Genomic DNA, 16,058 nt, shown 5'->3' with positions numbered 1-16,058 from the left:
TATTACAGCAAAGTGCGTGATTACAGAACTAAGCCTCTGCAATGGAGCAGCTCTAATGCTATTAAATTAAAGATGGTGTACCATAGAGCAAAACAATGAACAGTGAACATAACAAAAACTTGTAAAATACATTTTAATGGGCATAATTAAGTGTGAAAATAACCGAAGGATATACAGTGAAACCAAAAATGATTCAGAGACCAGATATCATTTTTGATATTATTTTACTAGTGGGTGCAGGACACTATAGTTCATTTATGTAAGTGAGGACAGCAAAATAAAGTAAACTGTGACAAATCATACCCAAAAATTCTTCATACAGTGGACTACCAGTAAAATTTATACAAATTTGGGTCCAAAAATTATTCAGACCGAGTCTGGGAAAAAAACTGAAATTGAGGTTTTCATGAAGCTGGATGACAGCATGCCCAGGAGACTACAGGCTGTCACTGACGCTAAGGGCTGCCCGACTAAGTATTGATAGTTGTTCTAACAGCTGAATTTGTTCTGACACATTGTAACTCTGAGTTCTTGTCATATTTTATTACCATTTTCTAAACTATAGCGAATAAACTGTGATAATGGGAGAAATGTTGAAGGTGTCTGAATAAATTTTGGTTTGACTATCTATTTGATCAATGAAGTTAACCAACTAACATTATACATACCCTTTTAGCATTTGTAAATTTTTTAATATTTAAAAAACGTACAAATGCAATAAAAATATCGGTATCGGTACTCGGTATCGGCAAGTACCAAAAATAAAAGTATCCGTATCGGGTGAGTACTGGAAAAAGTGGTATCGGTGCATCCCTACTTATTTCAAATAAACAAAATGTTTGTGTGTTTGTATTATTGTATAACTATACAACTATTGCCACTGATAACTGGCATCTGTGCTTCCCCACTCTTCAAAAAATGCCAGCCACCACTATACGTACCAGAGCTGCATATTTCAGCATCAAAAGCCAGGCTAAAAATACTTCTTAAGAAACACTAAAGTAAACAGACAGGAGTTCTTTGTGGTCTTTCTCTTAAGTTTTACCCTCTCTTCTCATCTTAACCCCTTAGCCCCTTTTCCTCATTTGCACTCTCACACGTGTTCTTGCCTCATACTCGATTAGAGATCAGGACGTCTGTTTTAACAAGGTTTGGCAAACATTGTAATGCATGCGATTATGTGTGCTGTTTGCACACACACGCACGTGCTCACTTGCACACGTGTGTGTCTAGGCAGCAAGGCAGAGTCTGAGCTGTGGTGTATTTTTAGATTTATGGAAACCTAGAAATGTCCAATTCAAAGAGCCGGATTGTACGCTTAGCCATCTTTCACCATTAGCGAAGCAAGGCGTACGTTTTAGGGCGTATCCATAATGCATACTATGTGTTGGCTCTGATCTCAACAAACGTTCGAGAAGATAGGAAGCTGCTCGTCAAGAAACATATCATTCCTGCCTCAATGTACTGACTCAAGCTAAGAAGATTCATTAGATGTTTACAAGTCTGCTAAGCTAATATGAAATGCATCCTAAATGTAAGAATTAAGTATACGATTTTCGATATGTCATATTTCCGAGTGCATTATTCAATAAGAAACAAATGTAGGATTTTATTTTATTTTTTTCACCTAGGATTTTTTCATTTTTTGACTAACGTCATGTTAGTCAAAATGATGTTTCAAAGCAAGTTATGTTTAGAACATAGATTACGACTGTTTTCTTTTAAATAACATGCGTCTATGATTCGCTCACAATAATCATTCACAATCTTTCAGGAATATATAGTAGAAAAGTCAATTAGCACATTAGCAGCCACAAAAACAACTGCAAAAACCAATCAAACAGGTTTCCAGAACAACCCCTTGTCTACAATTGGACAGACAAAAAAAATGGTCCGGCTCCAAACTCAAACCATTGGTTGACTCATGCCAAGCTAGGCTGCATTTCCCAAAAACATTGTAAAACCAGTAGACCGTAGAGACCATTGGTGCCAATGGTTTCCACAATCTACTTAGGCTTACGATGTTTTTGGGAAACACATCTTTTACACCAACTTTACAATTGATTGGATTATGTATAGTTGTCTTTCCACATTAAGATGGGACAGGACAAAATATCGAAAGGTATTTAGAAAAAAAACACATTACCTTTTTAACTTTATTGTACGTTTAGTGGTGTTTTAAATGTTGGTGTTGCTCTTATCGTTAAATTCAAATATCTAAGCTATGCTATCTATGAAACACTAAGCTGTACTTTTTGTTTTTATTAGTTTCCCGAAAGGCGCCTGTATATCATGTTCTAAATATAAAGTCAACAGGGTTGTATTTTCCGTTTGAACCCTCTCATATACTGTGTGTTATAGGATCACAGCAGCTCATTAGACCAACCTGTTATGGCCTTTATATTTCACACTCCCTTCTGCTTCCTCAGTTCCCCTGGGTCATAAAACTGTAAACACGCATATGAGAGCAGACCATGTGCAAACTAAATCACAGTCAGGCCTGGGCTATTTTCACCGCCGATTATGGCCAAACACCAGACGTACCTCAGTTTGATGATCCTACCCATTTACCAAAGAAAGGAAGGCCTGGCATCTTAGAACTACCTAGGAAATCAATTAAAAGGTACTTTCCAGTGTTTTATAAGGCTTGCTCTGAAGTCGTCTCTTTTAGCACATAAAGCGAGTGGCCGTCAGTCGCCTTTATTGCGGGTTCGTGCAAGACCTGGTTCAGGGGTCACAAGCTCTTAGCGTAAGACGGCACGGCGCCTGGGACGCTCGGGACTCTTTGAGCAGCCCCGCGACTCAGCAGGGTAGCGGATAAGAGAGACCAGAGGCAGATGGTTAAGAGAGTGCGAGAAACCCAGCAGGAGGGGGGTAATGAGTGCTAATAGGCACAGGAAGAAGTTGAAAGAAAGGTCACCTGGAAATGTGGCAGAAGACCAGACGAGAAACGGACATGAGCAGAGATTAAAAGAGTCGGCCAGAGGTGACAAAGCCCCAGATTATTTTTATACTCTCGGTAGTATAAGGACTTAATCCCTCATCAGTTTTTATTTCCCAACAGGGTACCTCCATGTATACAGGAATGGATTATGACGTCCAGATGTCCTGGGCACGGATGCCATGCATCAGAAACGAGAGGCACATTGAGATGTTACGTAACTAAAGCTTTCCCGAAATTGACGGCCTTCAAGTGTAGATAGTTTGACTGATCTAGTTTTCGCAACAAGTATAAAGTGGTGTCCAACCCATTCGTTTGGTTTATTAAAATCAGCTAATTGCTACACAGTTTTTGATCAGTTTATCGCAAATTTATTTTCTTTAAAGTCATTTATGTTGGGACTACAACAGTAATTTTTGTTGACTGAAACTGGGCAGGGAATTTCTAGTTCCCAGCATGCTTTCCTGGAGAACTTATTGGGAAAGTTGACATTTACTAAAAGGGGAAGACATAACGTTTAATGTTTAGTTATGTTGAGTTTTTGTAATTTTGGGCAAATAATGGAACTTTTTTAAGGGTGGGTAGATGAAGATTATGTTAGTTTAGGGCCCTATGAAATCCATTTAATTTTTTTTCCAAATTCTGTTTTATCTGTTTTAATTTTAGCTAGATTCTGTTTTTTTCTTCTTCTTCAGTTATAATTTTTCTAGACTGTTTTAATGGTTAAATTAAATTTGTATTAATCAAAAAGCATGTCTAATTAATTGAAATCATGAAACTTACAATATTTAACAGCAATTTATTTATTAAAATGCTATATGAAATATGTGTCTTTTATATATATATATATATATATATATATATATATATATATATATATTTTGATATAGAAATTCTGTTTTGTATTTACATTTTTCTGCTAAATAAATTCTGGTAAATATTCCTTCTTAATGTTTTAATAATGTACTGACCTACTTTTGATTTATCCATCCAAAATTTAGCAAATTCCTTGACATTCCATGTTATACAGTAAATTCCGTTTTTATGACTGGATTCCATGATTCCATTTGCGTTTTCTGCATCGCGGAAATCATAAGTCCCTATTAGTTGTAAGTTTATCCAATGTACAAGTTATATATGGACTATGTTTATGGTGCATAAGTGTCCATTTCTGAAGCTTCAAAACGTGTTTGTTTCAAAGCAGCTTGCTCATTTTGCACATATTTATAAGAACTGTACCTTTTTATGCACAGTTTCTGCAGTTCATCAGGGCCCCCTGCTGGTTTGGAGCCCTGGGAAAATGCTTGGCAGGGCCGTGCGTTAATCCGTCCATGCTTAAATACAAATCCATGCTGCTGACATAAATGCGGAGGTGTTTGGCACACTTCTTTTACAGATAAAATTGCTCCTTGTTTTCCCCCACCCCTATCATCTCTCTTTGTCTTCCTAACCTAATTTTTCCTGTCCGTATTTTCTCAGTTTCCTCTGAGGACATTGGTCTGCTGGGGATTACAGAGATATTGCATTGTGTTCATTAAAGGCAGCTTATCCTCTTAATTGAGACCAATGTTTGGGCAAAGCGCCATGCCACCCATAACCCCATATTTAAAAAGAAAGTCAGATTCAGACATTAGTGGTGAGCAAGCTTAGCATTTTCTGTACTGCAGTTGTCATCATGTTTTGATATGCGAGTAAACCAAACAATATGGCCACATATACATTGTCAACCAATTCTGATTATTTTGCCTATCAGATCTTGTCACAGGTACAGTACTGAGGGGGACACCAAACACCACCCCTGCCCCCAGCCATACACCCATCCATAAATTCTTTTACTGCTTGCTGAGCTTGTTCCTGAACGTTGTGCTATGCGGTACTTGTGTGGTAATGCGGGTGTGGTGTTTATAAGTCTTGCAGAAGGGCTTGGTAGGAAAGCAAGCTTCATTCCTCAGAGACACACTGTTAATCAGGCACGGAGGACATGAGCATGTATTTTGGCCAGTGCAGGGATTTAAACCTCAGCCGGGCTCACCTGTAGATCCTCGTGCACCTGCTGCTGGTAAACCGGTGCCTGAGGCAGCCTTTGCTCTCATCTCAAAGGAGTTCACTCAAATCCTCTCCCAGGAAAAGAAGATGAGAAAATAAAAGAACTATTCACATTGGTATGTCAGGGGCTTTGAAGATGAACTTGAAGAACATCTCTCAAAAGAACTTCCTCTTACTGTTTGGTTGTGCACTTTTAAAACGAGGCCTCGCGAATTTCTTTCTGAAGTCAGTCCATGTCAATTTTCAAAAGCCAATCCAGAAGGCATGAGGGTGTTCTAGTCCGTTGAGTCAACATTGGTGCTTTTTAATGAATTAGCGCTGATTTTCTTGTTGGAATATGGTCTACAGAGCAGCCTCGGAAAATCTGTCAACATATTGTAATTCATAACATCAGTCTTTGAAAATCCTGCATAAACATTGTGATTGTTTTCTTGTACCATGTGTCCTACGTAAATAATAATAATGTTTTTTATCTATCATAAATTGGCTATGGTTTGGCAGAAACCTTTAAGGTGAACTAAATTTCTAGATTTTATGAAGAAAATGTAAGTTGTGTTTACCCACTCAAAAACTGTTGCAATGATGCTAGGGTTCCGTAGGCAGTTGCCAAAGCGTTGCTATGAGATTGCTAGGGTGTTTCAGATGGTTGCCTAAGCATTGCAAAGCAGTTACTATGATGTTCTCTCTGGTCACCAGAGGAGCCACCTGTCTGGTACACGATTTTGAGTGAGGAAGTTAGTTCAAGTTCGTGAACTGTTGATATGTTGCTATGTTTATAGCTCTGAATAATATTGTCCAGTTGAATGGCAAAGGCATGAAAACTCTATCGCCCCCTTAAGTACTGGAGCTAATGCCACGGAAACAGCATACACGTATGTGTGTGTATAGATATTATTTGCAATAATCAAATATGTAAAAAATCACAGTAGACATTGTGCTAAAAATATGCAGTTGATATTGAACCCACACAGGAAATTATTAAAGCCCATTTCCACCACAGAATAAAAAAAAATTATCACACAAATCTCAATCATATTCGCAATTCTAAGGTTTTATCTCACAATTCAGACTTTTTATATAAACAAAATTTTGAGATATAATTCTTCTAAAAATGTTGAGACTTTTCTGCATGGATTCTGAGTTTATATTTCGCAATTCAGACTTTTTTCTCCAATTTCTGAGTTTACATCTCACAATTCAATTTTTTTCCGCTAAGAAATAAAAAATTAAAATTAAATTGCAACATTTGATCTCACAATTCTGATGTTTTTTCTTGCAGTTGTGAGTTTTTATCTCACAATTCGGACTCTTATTCTCAGAATTTTCAGTTTATATGTCGAATTCTAAAATAAAAATTTGCGATTAACTTTTAATTTTTTTCTAACAATTCTGAATTCTTCACGCAATTGTACATTTTTATCTCATAATTCGAACTTTTCTTCTCAAAATTGCTTCAAATGAGGTGGAACCCCCTAGAAGAAGGTTTTGCCCCCCGGATATTTCAATATTTCTGTTTTAGCACTATAATGGAAAGTAGCGTAAATGTCAACATTTACTGCCAGTTTTCTTTTCAAGTCATCTACTTTTCACAGAGCAAGTTTGATAAAAATCTTGCTAAGCAAGTCCGCTAATGCTGTGTTATTAGCAACATGAATAACAACACATCTGGTTTAATAGCACAGACAGAAATGCTTGTAAGTAGCCACTGTAAATTTTCCCAGTGCTTTGTTCAAAAGACCTTCATTATTTGTAATGATCTGTTCAAAAGTTGATACCCTGATGTATTTTGCAGCATGTAAGCGAATATCAGAGAGGCATGCAAGGGAGAAGAATGGAAAAAGAGCACTCAGCACTACACCACATGGAGCATTTCTTTGATTAAATAGTCACAGGCCCTGAAGGGATCGCACCAGTTGGGTTGAAAGCTACCTACTAACAGTTTAACTTGAAGGGATTTGCTTCATCTGACACCACTCAAGGTTTCTCCACCTTCTCGGCCTGTTTGTCATCCTGCTTGACTATTTGTCTAGCTGTCCATCTCTAACAATTAGGCTGTCTGAAGAGACCCTTGATTTTTTTCAGGACAGATGGAGGCGGCTGACAGGTGATTCTCTGTCAAGCTTTGATTCAGGGTCGTTGGCAGCTGGTCGATTTCCATCCAACACACGGACACGGCAGCACAAGGAAGCTTGAACCATGTTTATTCGGAACAGAAAAGAGATAATTCCTCAGGATTAATTTTTAGCTTATTCAAAATATTACCTTGGCGAGCATCCTGTATTCATAAAGATATGCATCATCTCTTGATCTGCCTAGAATTAGGGGAGATTCAGTTTGCACATGCACACAGAAGACCCGTCTCTGTTAGTCTCTCTCTTGCTGCATTCAGAATGGCTAGCATACTGCTTACTAAGCAGTATGCACTGTATACTTTATTGAAAATTGTGTGTGGAAAAAGTAAGCGCTATGATGTGATAAACCTTTTAAACAGCATTACACTACATTTGTTGTCACATTACCTTATTATGCATGTTTAATTTAACAAGTTATCATAAATTTAGCATGTTTAATTTAATTTTGTGTAAAAATGTCATAAGGACCTAAACAAACTCTACTGAGTATGCGTTGCTAGTTACAATGTGATTTTAACAACGTTATATTTCAAAATGTATCATTCCAAACGTTAGCACTAGGAGCATAGTAATCTTTGAAGAAGCTTTTGCAAGTTAGTTCAAGTTTGTTAACTGTTAATACGTTTATAGCTCTGAATACTATTTTCCAGTTTAATGGCACAAACATCTAAAATAAAAAAAACTACTGGAGGTAACGACACCGAAACAACATAAATTATGTACAAGATTGCATTTGTTGCATTCACGTATGCATACTTGTGTAGAATTTATTCGCAATAATCAAAGATGTAAAAAGTATTTAAAAAAAAAAAGTAGATTCTAAATTCTAAATTCTTAGTTTATATCTCGGAATTAATTTTTTTCGCTCCGATTTCTGAGTTTACATCTCGCAACTCTCAAACTGTAAGATAGAAAGTTGCAATTTTTTTCTAATCCTGAGGAAGAAACAAGCTTCCATAGGAACTGCATTGCATTGTGAGATACAGTAATCCATCCAGTGTGCTTTGGTTGTTTTTTTCTTTTATTTTATCACTTTCTCACTGTCTGTCACTTTTCGTATGTTTTAGTTAATGTGCAAAATGAGATCCCAGCTGTAATATAAGTATGCATATACATATTTGGGTGTGCGGGCACATTATCGCACAGATTCTTCCTTTGTGTGCCAGAGCGGGAAGAAAAGCTTCATCTGTCTTGTGTCTCGCGGTCCCTCGTCAGTACGCATTGATATGCAGGCCACACACCCGTGCTGCTCACGGACTGCAATGAAGGGCCCGAGATGCATAATGACACTGAAGGCTCTTTAACACCACAATATGCAGAGCGACACGTGGAATATGATCTTGGGATATCACCGCTTGTTGACGTACAAGGCTACACATTTCAAAACAGGCTCATTACATGCGTGCATGTGATTTAATGCAGCAGAGCATGTTTGAAACCTGGCCTCTGAGAGCCACGCTATGATAATCTTAGACTTACTTATTTGTACATATTTGTACTTTTTAGGGGATCAAGCACGTAGTGCTGAAACCCTATTGTAATTGTTAGGATTTTTATTATTATTATTCCACGATAAAACTGATCGGGCAGACCAAACCGTAAGGCCTAGAAAGCTGAAACTTGGTCAGATGGTAGTAGTCTGGCTCGCTACTCAGATCCAAAGACTCGGCCCACTCTGCCTATGGGGGGGGTGCTACAGCAATCAAAAATGCAAAACTGCTCATTACTCCTAGACCGTTTGTCGTTGACTCTTTTGGAATCCTTGGGTCAAAACGAAAAGTGTAGAAAGTCAGATTTGCTCTACAAGGTTCGGTTTTCCCACCATTTTGAAGTAAATTCAAAACCTACTTTTGTGAACTAGTCCTAGGTTTTTTGCCCGATCGGAACCAAACCACTGCAGAAATATTCTCTGGACAGTGAATATCAAGGATTATCAAATGAAATTTTGACTCACCGTCGCATAGGAATGGCAAAACGTTCATAAGGGGTGGGGCTAATTTAACTAAAATGGCTGTAACTCTTGAACGGAAGATATCTTCACCAAAATTGGTACACATATGCATGAGTTCAATCTTTGGTCAAATAAAAAAATAAACTGCACAGCTTTGCCACTTGGTGGCGCAATGAGACGTGAAAAAAACATAAAAACAGCTATAACTACGCAAGCATTAGTCCAATTGACCTGAAAATTAGTATGCAGTGTCGTTGTCCAATGTGCCATAAGGATCTTTGAGCACATTGCCATTTCTCAAAAAACGTGGCCGCCATCTGCCAAAGAAGTTTGAACACCTATTAGACAAATTTAACGGAGGTCGATCAGAATGAAACTCAGTGGGCATGTTCAACCCATGGCCCTAAAGTTTTGTAAGAATTCTGAAAGAGATCGGCCACTGGGGGCGCTATTGCATTTTTCAAGTGTATAAATGATTGTATATTGCACAATATTTCACACATCCTCACAATATGAATACCATTTGATAGATCTCCTCATAATGCACAACTTTGCCTCAAGAACTATTGCTGTCAATCAAATCATTCATTAAATATTCTCAATTATGTTAAAAACCTACTTTTGCGAACTAGTCCTAGGTTTTTCGCTCAATCTCGATCAAACCACTGCAGCACAATTGTCTGGACTCTCTAAATCAATAATTATCCAAAAAAATTGTATTTTGTCCTTTGGATAGCTATAATGGGGTCATTTACAAAACATGTGTCAGATGACTCTTAATAAGCATGCAAAGTAGAGATCGGACTATAGGTGGGGCTGCAACAGTTAAAAAGGCTTCAAAAACACTATATTTCTATAGTAAAAGAAAATTTCCCCAAAAAAAATTATATATTCACACAAACACTAGATCTTCATATCATATGATAGATCTCCTTATTCTGAACAACTTTTCCTCTAGGACTACTGCTGTCAATCAAATTGTTCTGTAAATATTTGAGATAATAAAAAAAAACTTTTCTAAACTAGTCCTAGGTTTTTAACTAAAAATCAATAAAATCATTGCAGTACAATTCTCTGGACTCTAGGTCAGAATCTAGAATCTAGGTCAATAATTATCCAAAGATAAACAGCTATAACAGGGTCATTTAAAAATGTGGTCCTTATATAGTGTACCCAAATGCCTTTAAACCCTGAAAGAAAGCTCAAAACATCACAAATGTAAACTCATGCATTATTCTAAACAATCATGCAAAGTTTTATGGGGATTGGACAGAAACTGACACTGTAGTAGTTATGAAGTTTAAAAACACTACATATGCTGTATTCCCTGAAAGTGCAAATACAACCACTAAATGACAGCAAAGGATCACTCATTGGCTCATTCTATCACTTATATAGTTATTTTCTCAGGTTTGATTTAGGTACTGATATTCAGATAGTTTAAAATCATTATTATTACATTTACCAACATTTACCAACATTTAGTCAAAGTTTACCACTTCATTTATACAGACATATCAGTTTTGACGATTATGCCACATTATGATTCAATTTAAAGCTGAAAAATATTATAAACAGGACATTTCAAGCAAGCATTTTATTACCTGTAAGTTATTTCAAATATCTATATCTACTACATAATGTGTGTCTGTGTGTGTGTGTGTGTGTGTGTGTGTGTGTGTGTGTGTGTGTGTGTTTGTGTGTGTGTGCATGCTTAGTCTGTATTAAGTAAAAGAGTGTGTCTTAAGTAATATAGTTCAAACTTTTCATTACTCTGTGTGTGTCATCATATTCTCCATCATGGATGTGTTCTGGTGTCAGCCATATATTTCATGTTGGCTGAGACCCCTGACAGCATAGAAGCCATGAAGGTCTTTAAGTGCTTGAACCCCGGTAATCGCTGCTTGCAGCTGTATTATATTTATTATTATTAAAATTGTGTATCTATCTATCTATCTATCTATGCACACACATTCTTTATTACAAATTATTCAGTATAATTTATACAGTATTATAGCATTCATTAATATTTTAAATTAGATTTTATTTTTTATTTTCATTTTAATTATGTACTTTTGTCAGTTTTTTTAAATAGTTCTATTCAGCTTTATTTTTATATTTCTAATTTTAGAATTTCAACTTAAACCTATTTTATTGTTTTTTCAGCTAATATTTACATTTCATTTGATTTCAATTAACAAAAACATTTTTTTTACTTTAAGTTGACAATAATAACTAACACACAAACGCTAAAAACTTTTGATCTATTGTCAGTAATTAAAAGTATTAAATAAAAACTTTTGCAAATAATTTGAGTGCTTCTGTATGTCTTTTTACCATACTTCTATTTCTATAAATAAAATATTGCACACAAAAACGTCACAAAAATGCACGCTAGGCTAAAACCGCATTAGCAAAAAAAAAAATTCTAAGTACTAAACCGCAGATACACAGGAGATCTGATTGAAAGACTCTTAGGTTGACCATAAAATGGTGAAAGTGAGTTTTTTAGCCCCTCAGCTACAGTCTTACCACAGTGAATGCATAAAATTGTGCTTCTCTATGATTTTTCACTCTCGCTGCAGTCAGGCGGCATAAAAAATGCATAGCGGCGATAGCATCTCTCGCTCTAGTTCCCCAAGCCGTGACCCAAGACAGGCTTAACCGGGAAAGTTGTTTGCTAAATGTCAGCCGGGTCCAAGAAGCTCTTGCTCTCCTGAGGACCTCACTGACCCAGCGCACTGTGTTAAGTGACGCTCAGGGGAAGCTATTTTGAAACCTTAGCTTGTTAAGCTACAAGCTAAAGCTACTCGTCGTTCAGCTACCCTTTAGTAAACACAGTAGTTAGCTACACTACAAGCTACTAATACAAAACAGCTAACAACAAGAGAAAGAGAGAGATTGCATGACTTAGGCATAAAAACAGTAATAATTTCAATGTATAACTTTAACTTAAAAATGTGTTGATAAACAGCAGATTTTCAGTTAATATTATGTTGTTTTTTAAGGATGTTGTAATTTTTTTTTGTTTTTGTTATATTTTGTATGAGTCAACTCACACATTACAGACCTTTACAGAACACTGTGTGAGATTTATCTGTCTTTATTTATGCTTTTCGTGGAAGTATGACACCATATTTCACCTTTTCTGGCATCAGTCTAAGTTTAAAATTATATGGAGCTTGATATGATGTTATTAGAGTAATTGGCATCTTTGGTGCCATAACTAGGTTAAAAACCCTACTTAAATCGTATTATCTTTCCATCCTATCTGCAGGCGAGCATCTCCGCATCTGCCCACAAGGTTACACCTGCTGCACCATTGCCATGGAGGAAACTCTGTCGACCCTGAGTTGCCGGGAATTTGAAGGACTGGTTAGGGAAGCGGGACGTTCCATTCAAGCCTCGCTAAATGCCCAGTACAGGACCTTCGACAGTGAGTCCAAAACTCAAATGCTTTCATTCTTGCAGTTGGTTGCGTTTTGATGTACTCTATTATGTCTCACAGTTGCTAACACAACTGTTCAGTTTTTCCACTGTAATGTTAGCAAGATGAGTTTCTAATAACCCAAACGTTTAAGTTGTCATTTTTCCACCCAAAGTGTGAAGGTGAAAAAGAACAGAGTAGCAACTGTGGAAACTCGCAGAGGAAATTAGATTTAGAGGTTTTACAGTGTACTTGTACTGTCACAGACAGCTGTCTTATCCAGAGTGGTAGTTTATGAAACTTCATCTGCTGTTAGTTAACATTTTTCCTTTACCCTTCTGTGGATTTAACGGGATCAGGGTTAATGAATGTGAAGGGTTAAAGAGTTGCAGCACTTTGAAGCCCAAACTCTCTCCTGGTTTGTGTCATTGTGAGCTTAGATAAAAGGAAAACTCTAAAGCTCATATGCTTTCACACCGAGTGGTCCTCACAGGGCAATTACAGTGGGTTTTTATGGCCTTTTACTGCAGTGCATGATAAACTGTAGTGACGCACAATAATGATGAGATTTTGATGCAGTTGTTCAATTTACTGATCCTAATCAAGCCACTGAATGAGAATTCAGTCAATTACACGTGTGTGTGTGTGTGTGTGTTTATTAAATTTTTTTCTATGAACATATATTAATTATTAATTATTGGTCATTACTAAGTTACCTGAATGTTGAACATACAGTATATGTTATTGAAATTAAGGATATTTGTTGCATCTTCCCCTAACAGGAAAAACATAAGGTATCACTTATTATTTGTATTTTATATTATCTGTGGAGGAATATGAAAAATATAAAATAATATTATTAAAACTGCAATGTAAACACATCTTCCACAAAAAGAAATACTGTTTGTAAGTTCCATTAAAAGACATTTAAAAATTCTGTAGTCAGGGTTAGAGTTGGGGGTAATCCGATTATTTTTTCCAAGTAACACATTACTTTTTCATTTACAAGAAAATATCTGAGTAACGCCAGTTAATTAATTATTCAGTATTCAGTATTCCTCAAAATGAATAAAAACTGAAATGCAAACTCAGAATATGATGCAAACTTGCAATAATTAAATGTTAAATACCGCAAATATCCTTTATGCATTTATTAACCAATGTCTTTGCTGCTGAATTTCGTTGATTCAATTCAACCATACTAATAAGCAAAAATTGCTTTAGATAAACTAACATTTGTGCTTAATTTTTTTTATTGCTCAAGAGTGTTGAAGCGTTGAAGCCCTGCCCAGTTTTCTCAAGTAACTCAAAAGTAACGTAACACATTACTTTCCATAAAAACTAAGTAACATCATTAGTTACTTTTTTATGGAGTATCGCAATATTGTAATGCATTACTTTTAAAAGTTACTTTCCCCAACACAGAGTTCTTCAATGTTGTTCTGAAATCTGCAACTACACTGGCAAACAGTAGTCAGTGGATGCAATTGTATGATTTCTTTATTACTTTCACTCTGTGATAAGTGACTTCCTTTTTTATCCATGCAGCATATTTCCTGGAACTCCTAAATGGCTCTGAGCGATGGTTGGAGGAGGCCTTTGTGGCCTCTTTGGGGGATCTGTACCAGCCCAATGCGGGAGTGTTTCGTGACCTTTATTCCGACCTGCGTCGATATTACAGCGGTGCCTCCCTGAACCTCGAGGAGGTCTTGGATGAATTCTGGATGAGGCTCCTGGAGCGTCTTTTAAAGGCGTCTGACCCCGAGACTGCCTCCCTGCTCTCCGACGACTTCCTGGAGTGTGCCTCCAAGCAGACTGAAACCCTGCATCCTTTTGGAGACGCTCCACGGGAACTGAAGACCAAGCTGGTGCGGGCATTCATAGCTGCTCGGGCATTCATCCAGGGCCTTAATGTGGCTGGAGAGATTGTACGGAAGGTGTCTCAGGTACAGTGGATAATTTTTCTTTTTTACGATGGGTGTGATGTAGTGGTTAAGGCTCAGGGCTTGTAACGGAAGGTAGCTGGTTTGTTCACCACAAGAAACATGCCGCGTGCCAAGACCGTACTACCCTTGAGCAAGGCAATTAATCCCAGGGTGCTCAAGGGTGACTGGCAGCATTCGTGCATGAAAGTTAAAAACAAGCGTTCTGCTAAATAAGTTATAAATAAAACCCCTAGAGTGTACACTTGGTAAAACCACCTTTGGCAATATTTTCAGTCTATACCAGCATTGGTGTCGTCTTGGGAAAATTGCTCAAGTTCCTTCAAATAGGATTGAGGCCTTGATGCTCAACTGAACTGAGGTCTCATTTTCTTGATTTTAAGACTCATCAAGTGTCTTTTACATCTTTGTCTTGTTAAAATATGACTCGTCTGCCAATAATCCTCAATGTTCTTGCAGATCATAGCATATTTTGCTCCAGAAATTCTACTAACATTGATATTTCCAAATGATTATTCCAGTGAGAGCTCCTTGGTTAAGTTTTGCACTAAACATAGTGCTGCACATCAAAGTCTTAAAGTTCAGTTAAGGTTTCATCAGACCAGGGATTCTCCTCCGAGTCACTGACATGCCTTTTAGGCAAATACCAGCCAAGTGATAAAGACTTCCTTCTTCCACCTTCTTTACGAGACAGATTTATTAAATGTTCTTGCTTTTGAAGTGCTATTGTTGCCCCACGACAGTTTCTCCCATCTATGTTATGTGGAACTGTAACTTTTTAGCATTGCCAACATCTTCTTGTCCAGACAACCTGTTCTGGCAAAACTTCAATTCTTTGCAGATGCGCAGTTGGTCCGTATTTTCTCACCTTTATAATGACAACCCTCACAGTGCTTCAAGGTGTATTTTATACGAATTATATCCTTGCCCTGACTGGTATTTTTCAAGAATCTTGCGTTAGATCTCCTTATAATGATCCTTGGGTTCCGTGGTGGGGTGTTGCCTTGGAAATTAAGTGTGTATTCTCCTAGACACAGGTGTATTTGACATTAGAGTCATACGGTGATGGGAAAAACTCTTCAATGAATCATTGTTCCATGGTGTAACACTGTGCAATTGAGAGAGACCAAGGACACCAAAGACTTTTTATATGTGGCTTAAATAAAAGCATGCATATCCTTTAAAGACATACTCTCTGTAGGTGGTCTGGATGCACTAAAAGGGAGCAGTACCTTCGAGTGCCCTAGTTGCCTAGAAAGTCAATCAACAGAAACTTCCAAATACTGGATCCATGACATCAAGACAAATGACTGCACAGCAGCATTCCCAAAAGTGTTTGCCCCAAACCCACACAAGTAAAGTTAGTCCAAGTCCTTAGTGGCTACCCTACCCTTCCTTAGAACTCCCTGCTGCTTTGACAAATGAAAGTAGGGCGCAATGGTACCTCTCCGTTCTTTAAGGGATTTCTTACAGAATTGGATTCAGTCTCCTGGTGCCAAACTCTCGGGAGATTTCTACAAAGCAGACCCAAATTCTTGCTGATGTTGGGAATATATCAGTTTGGAATATTGCGTGTCTTTTTTAAGTGGTCTTATGTTGACATATGTAAAAGCTGAAT

At 37.2% G+C, this 16,058-nt stretch overlaps 1 protein-coding gene across 2 annotated transcripts in view; it reads left to right on the top strand.

The window, feature by feature from the left end:
• Window positions 1–16,058, top strand: part of LOC107561905 (glypican-1-like) — a 35,823-nt gene that overhangs the window by 15,985 nt on the left and 3,780 nt on the right. The window contains exons 1-3 of one of the 2 annotated variants that reach the window (XM_016246443.1): window positions 10,641–10,963; window positions 12,348–12,506; window positions 14,046–14,443. In XM_016246443.1, the coding sequence (XP_016101929.1) occupies window positions 10,903–10,963; window positions 12,348–12,506; window positions 14,046–14,443 (618 nt within the window). In that variant the 5' untranslated portion in view covers window positions 10,641–10,902. Of the gene's footprint in view, window positions 1–10,640; window positions 10,964–12,347; window positions 12,507–14,045; window positions 14,444–16,058 lie in introns of those variants that run through there. The other variant, XM_016246442.1, reaches the window with a different exon arrangement.

The sequence above is a fragment of the Sinocyclocheilus grahami genome, unplaced genomic scaffold (genome assembly GCF_001515645.1).
Source record: "Sinocyclocheilus grahami isolate Dianchi unplaced genomic scaffold, SAMN03320097.WGS_v1.1 scaffold798.1, whole genome shotgun sequence".
NCBI lineage: Eukaryota > Metazoa > Chordata > Actinopteri > Cypriniformes > Cyprinidae > Sinocyclocheilus > Sinocyclocheilus grahami.
This window is presented reverse-complemented; position numbering and strand designations above follow the sequence as displayed.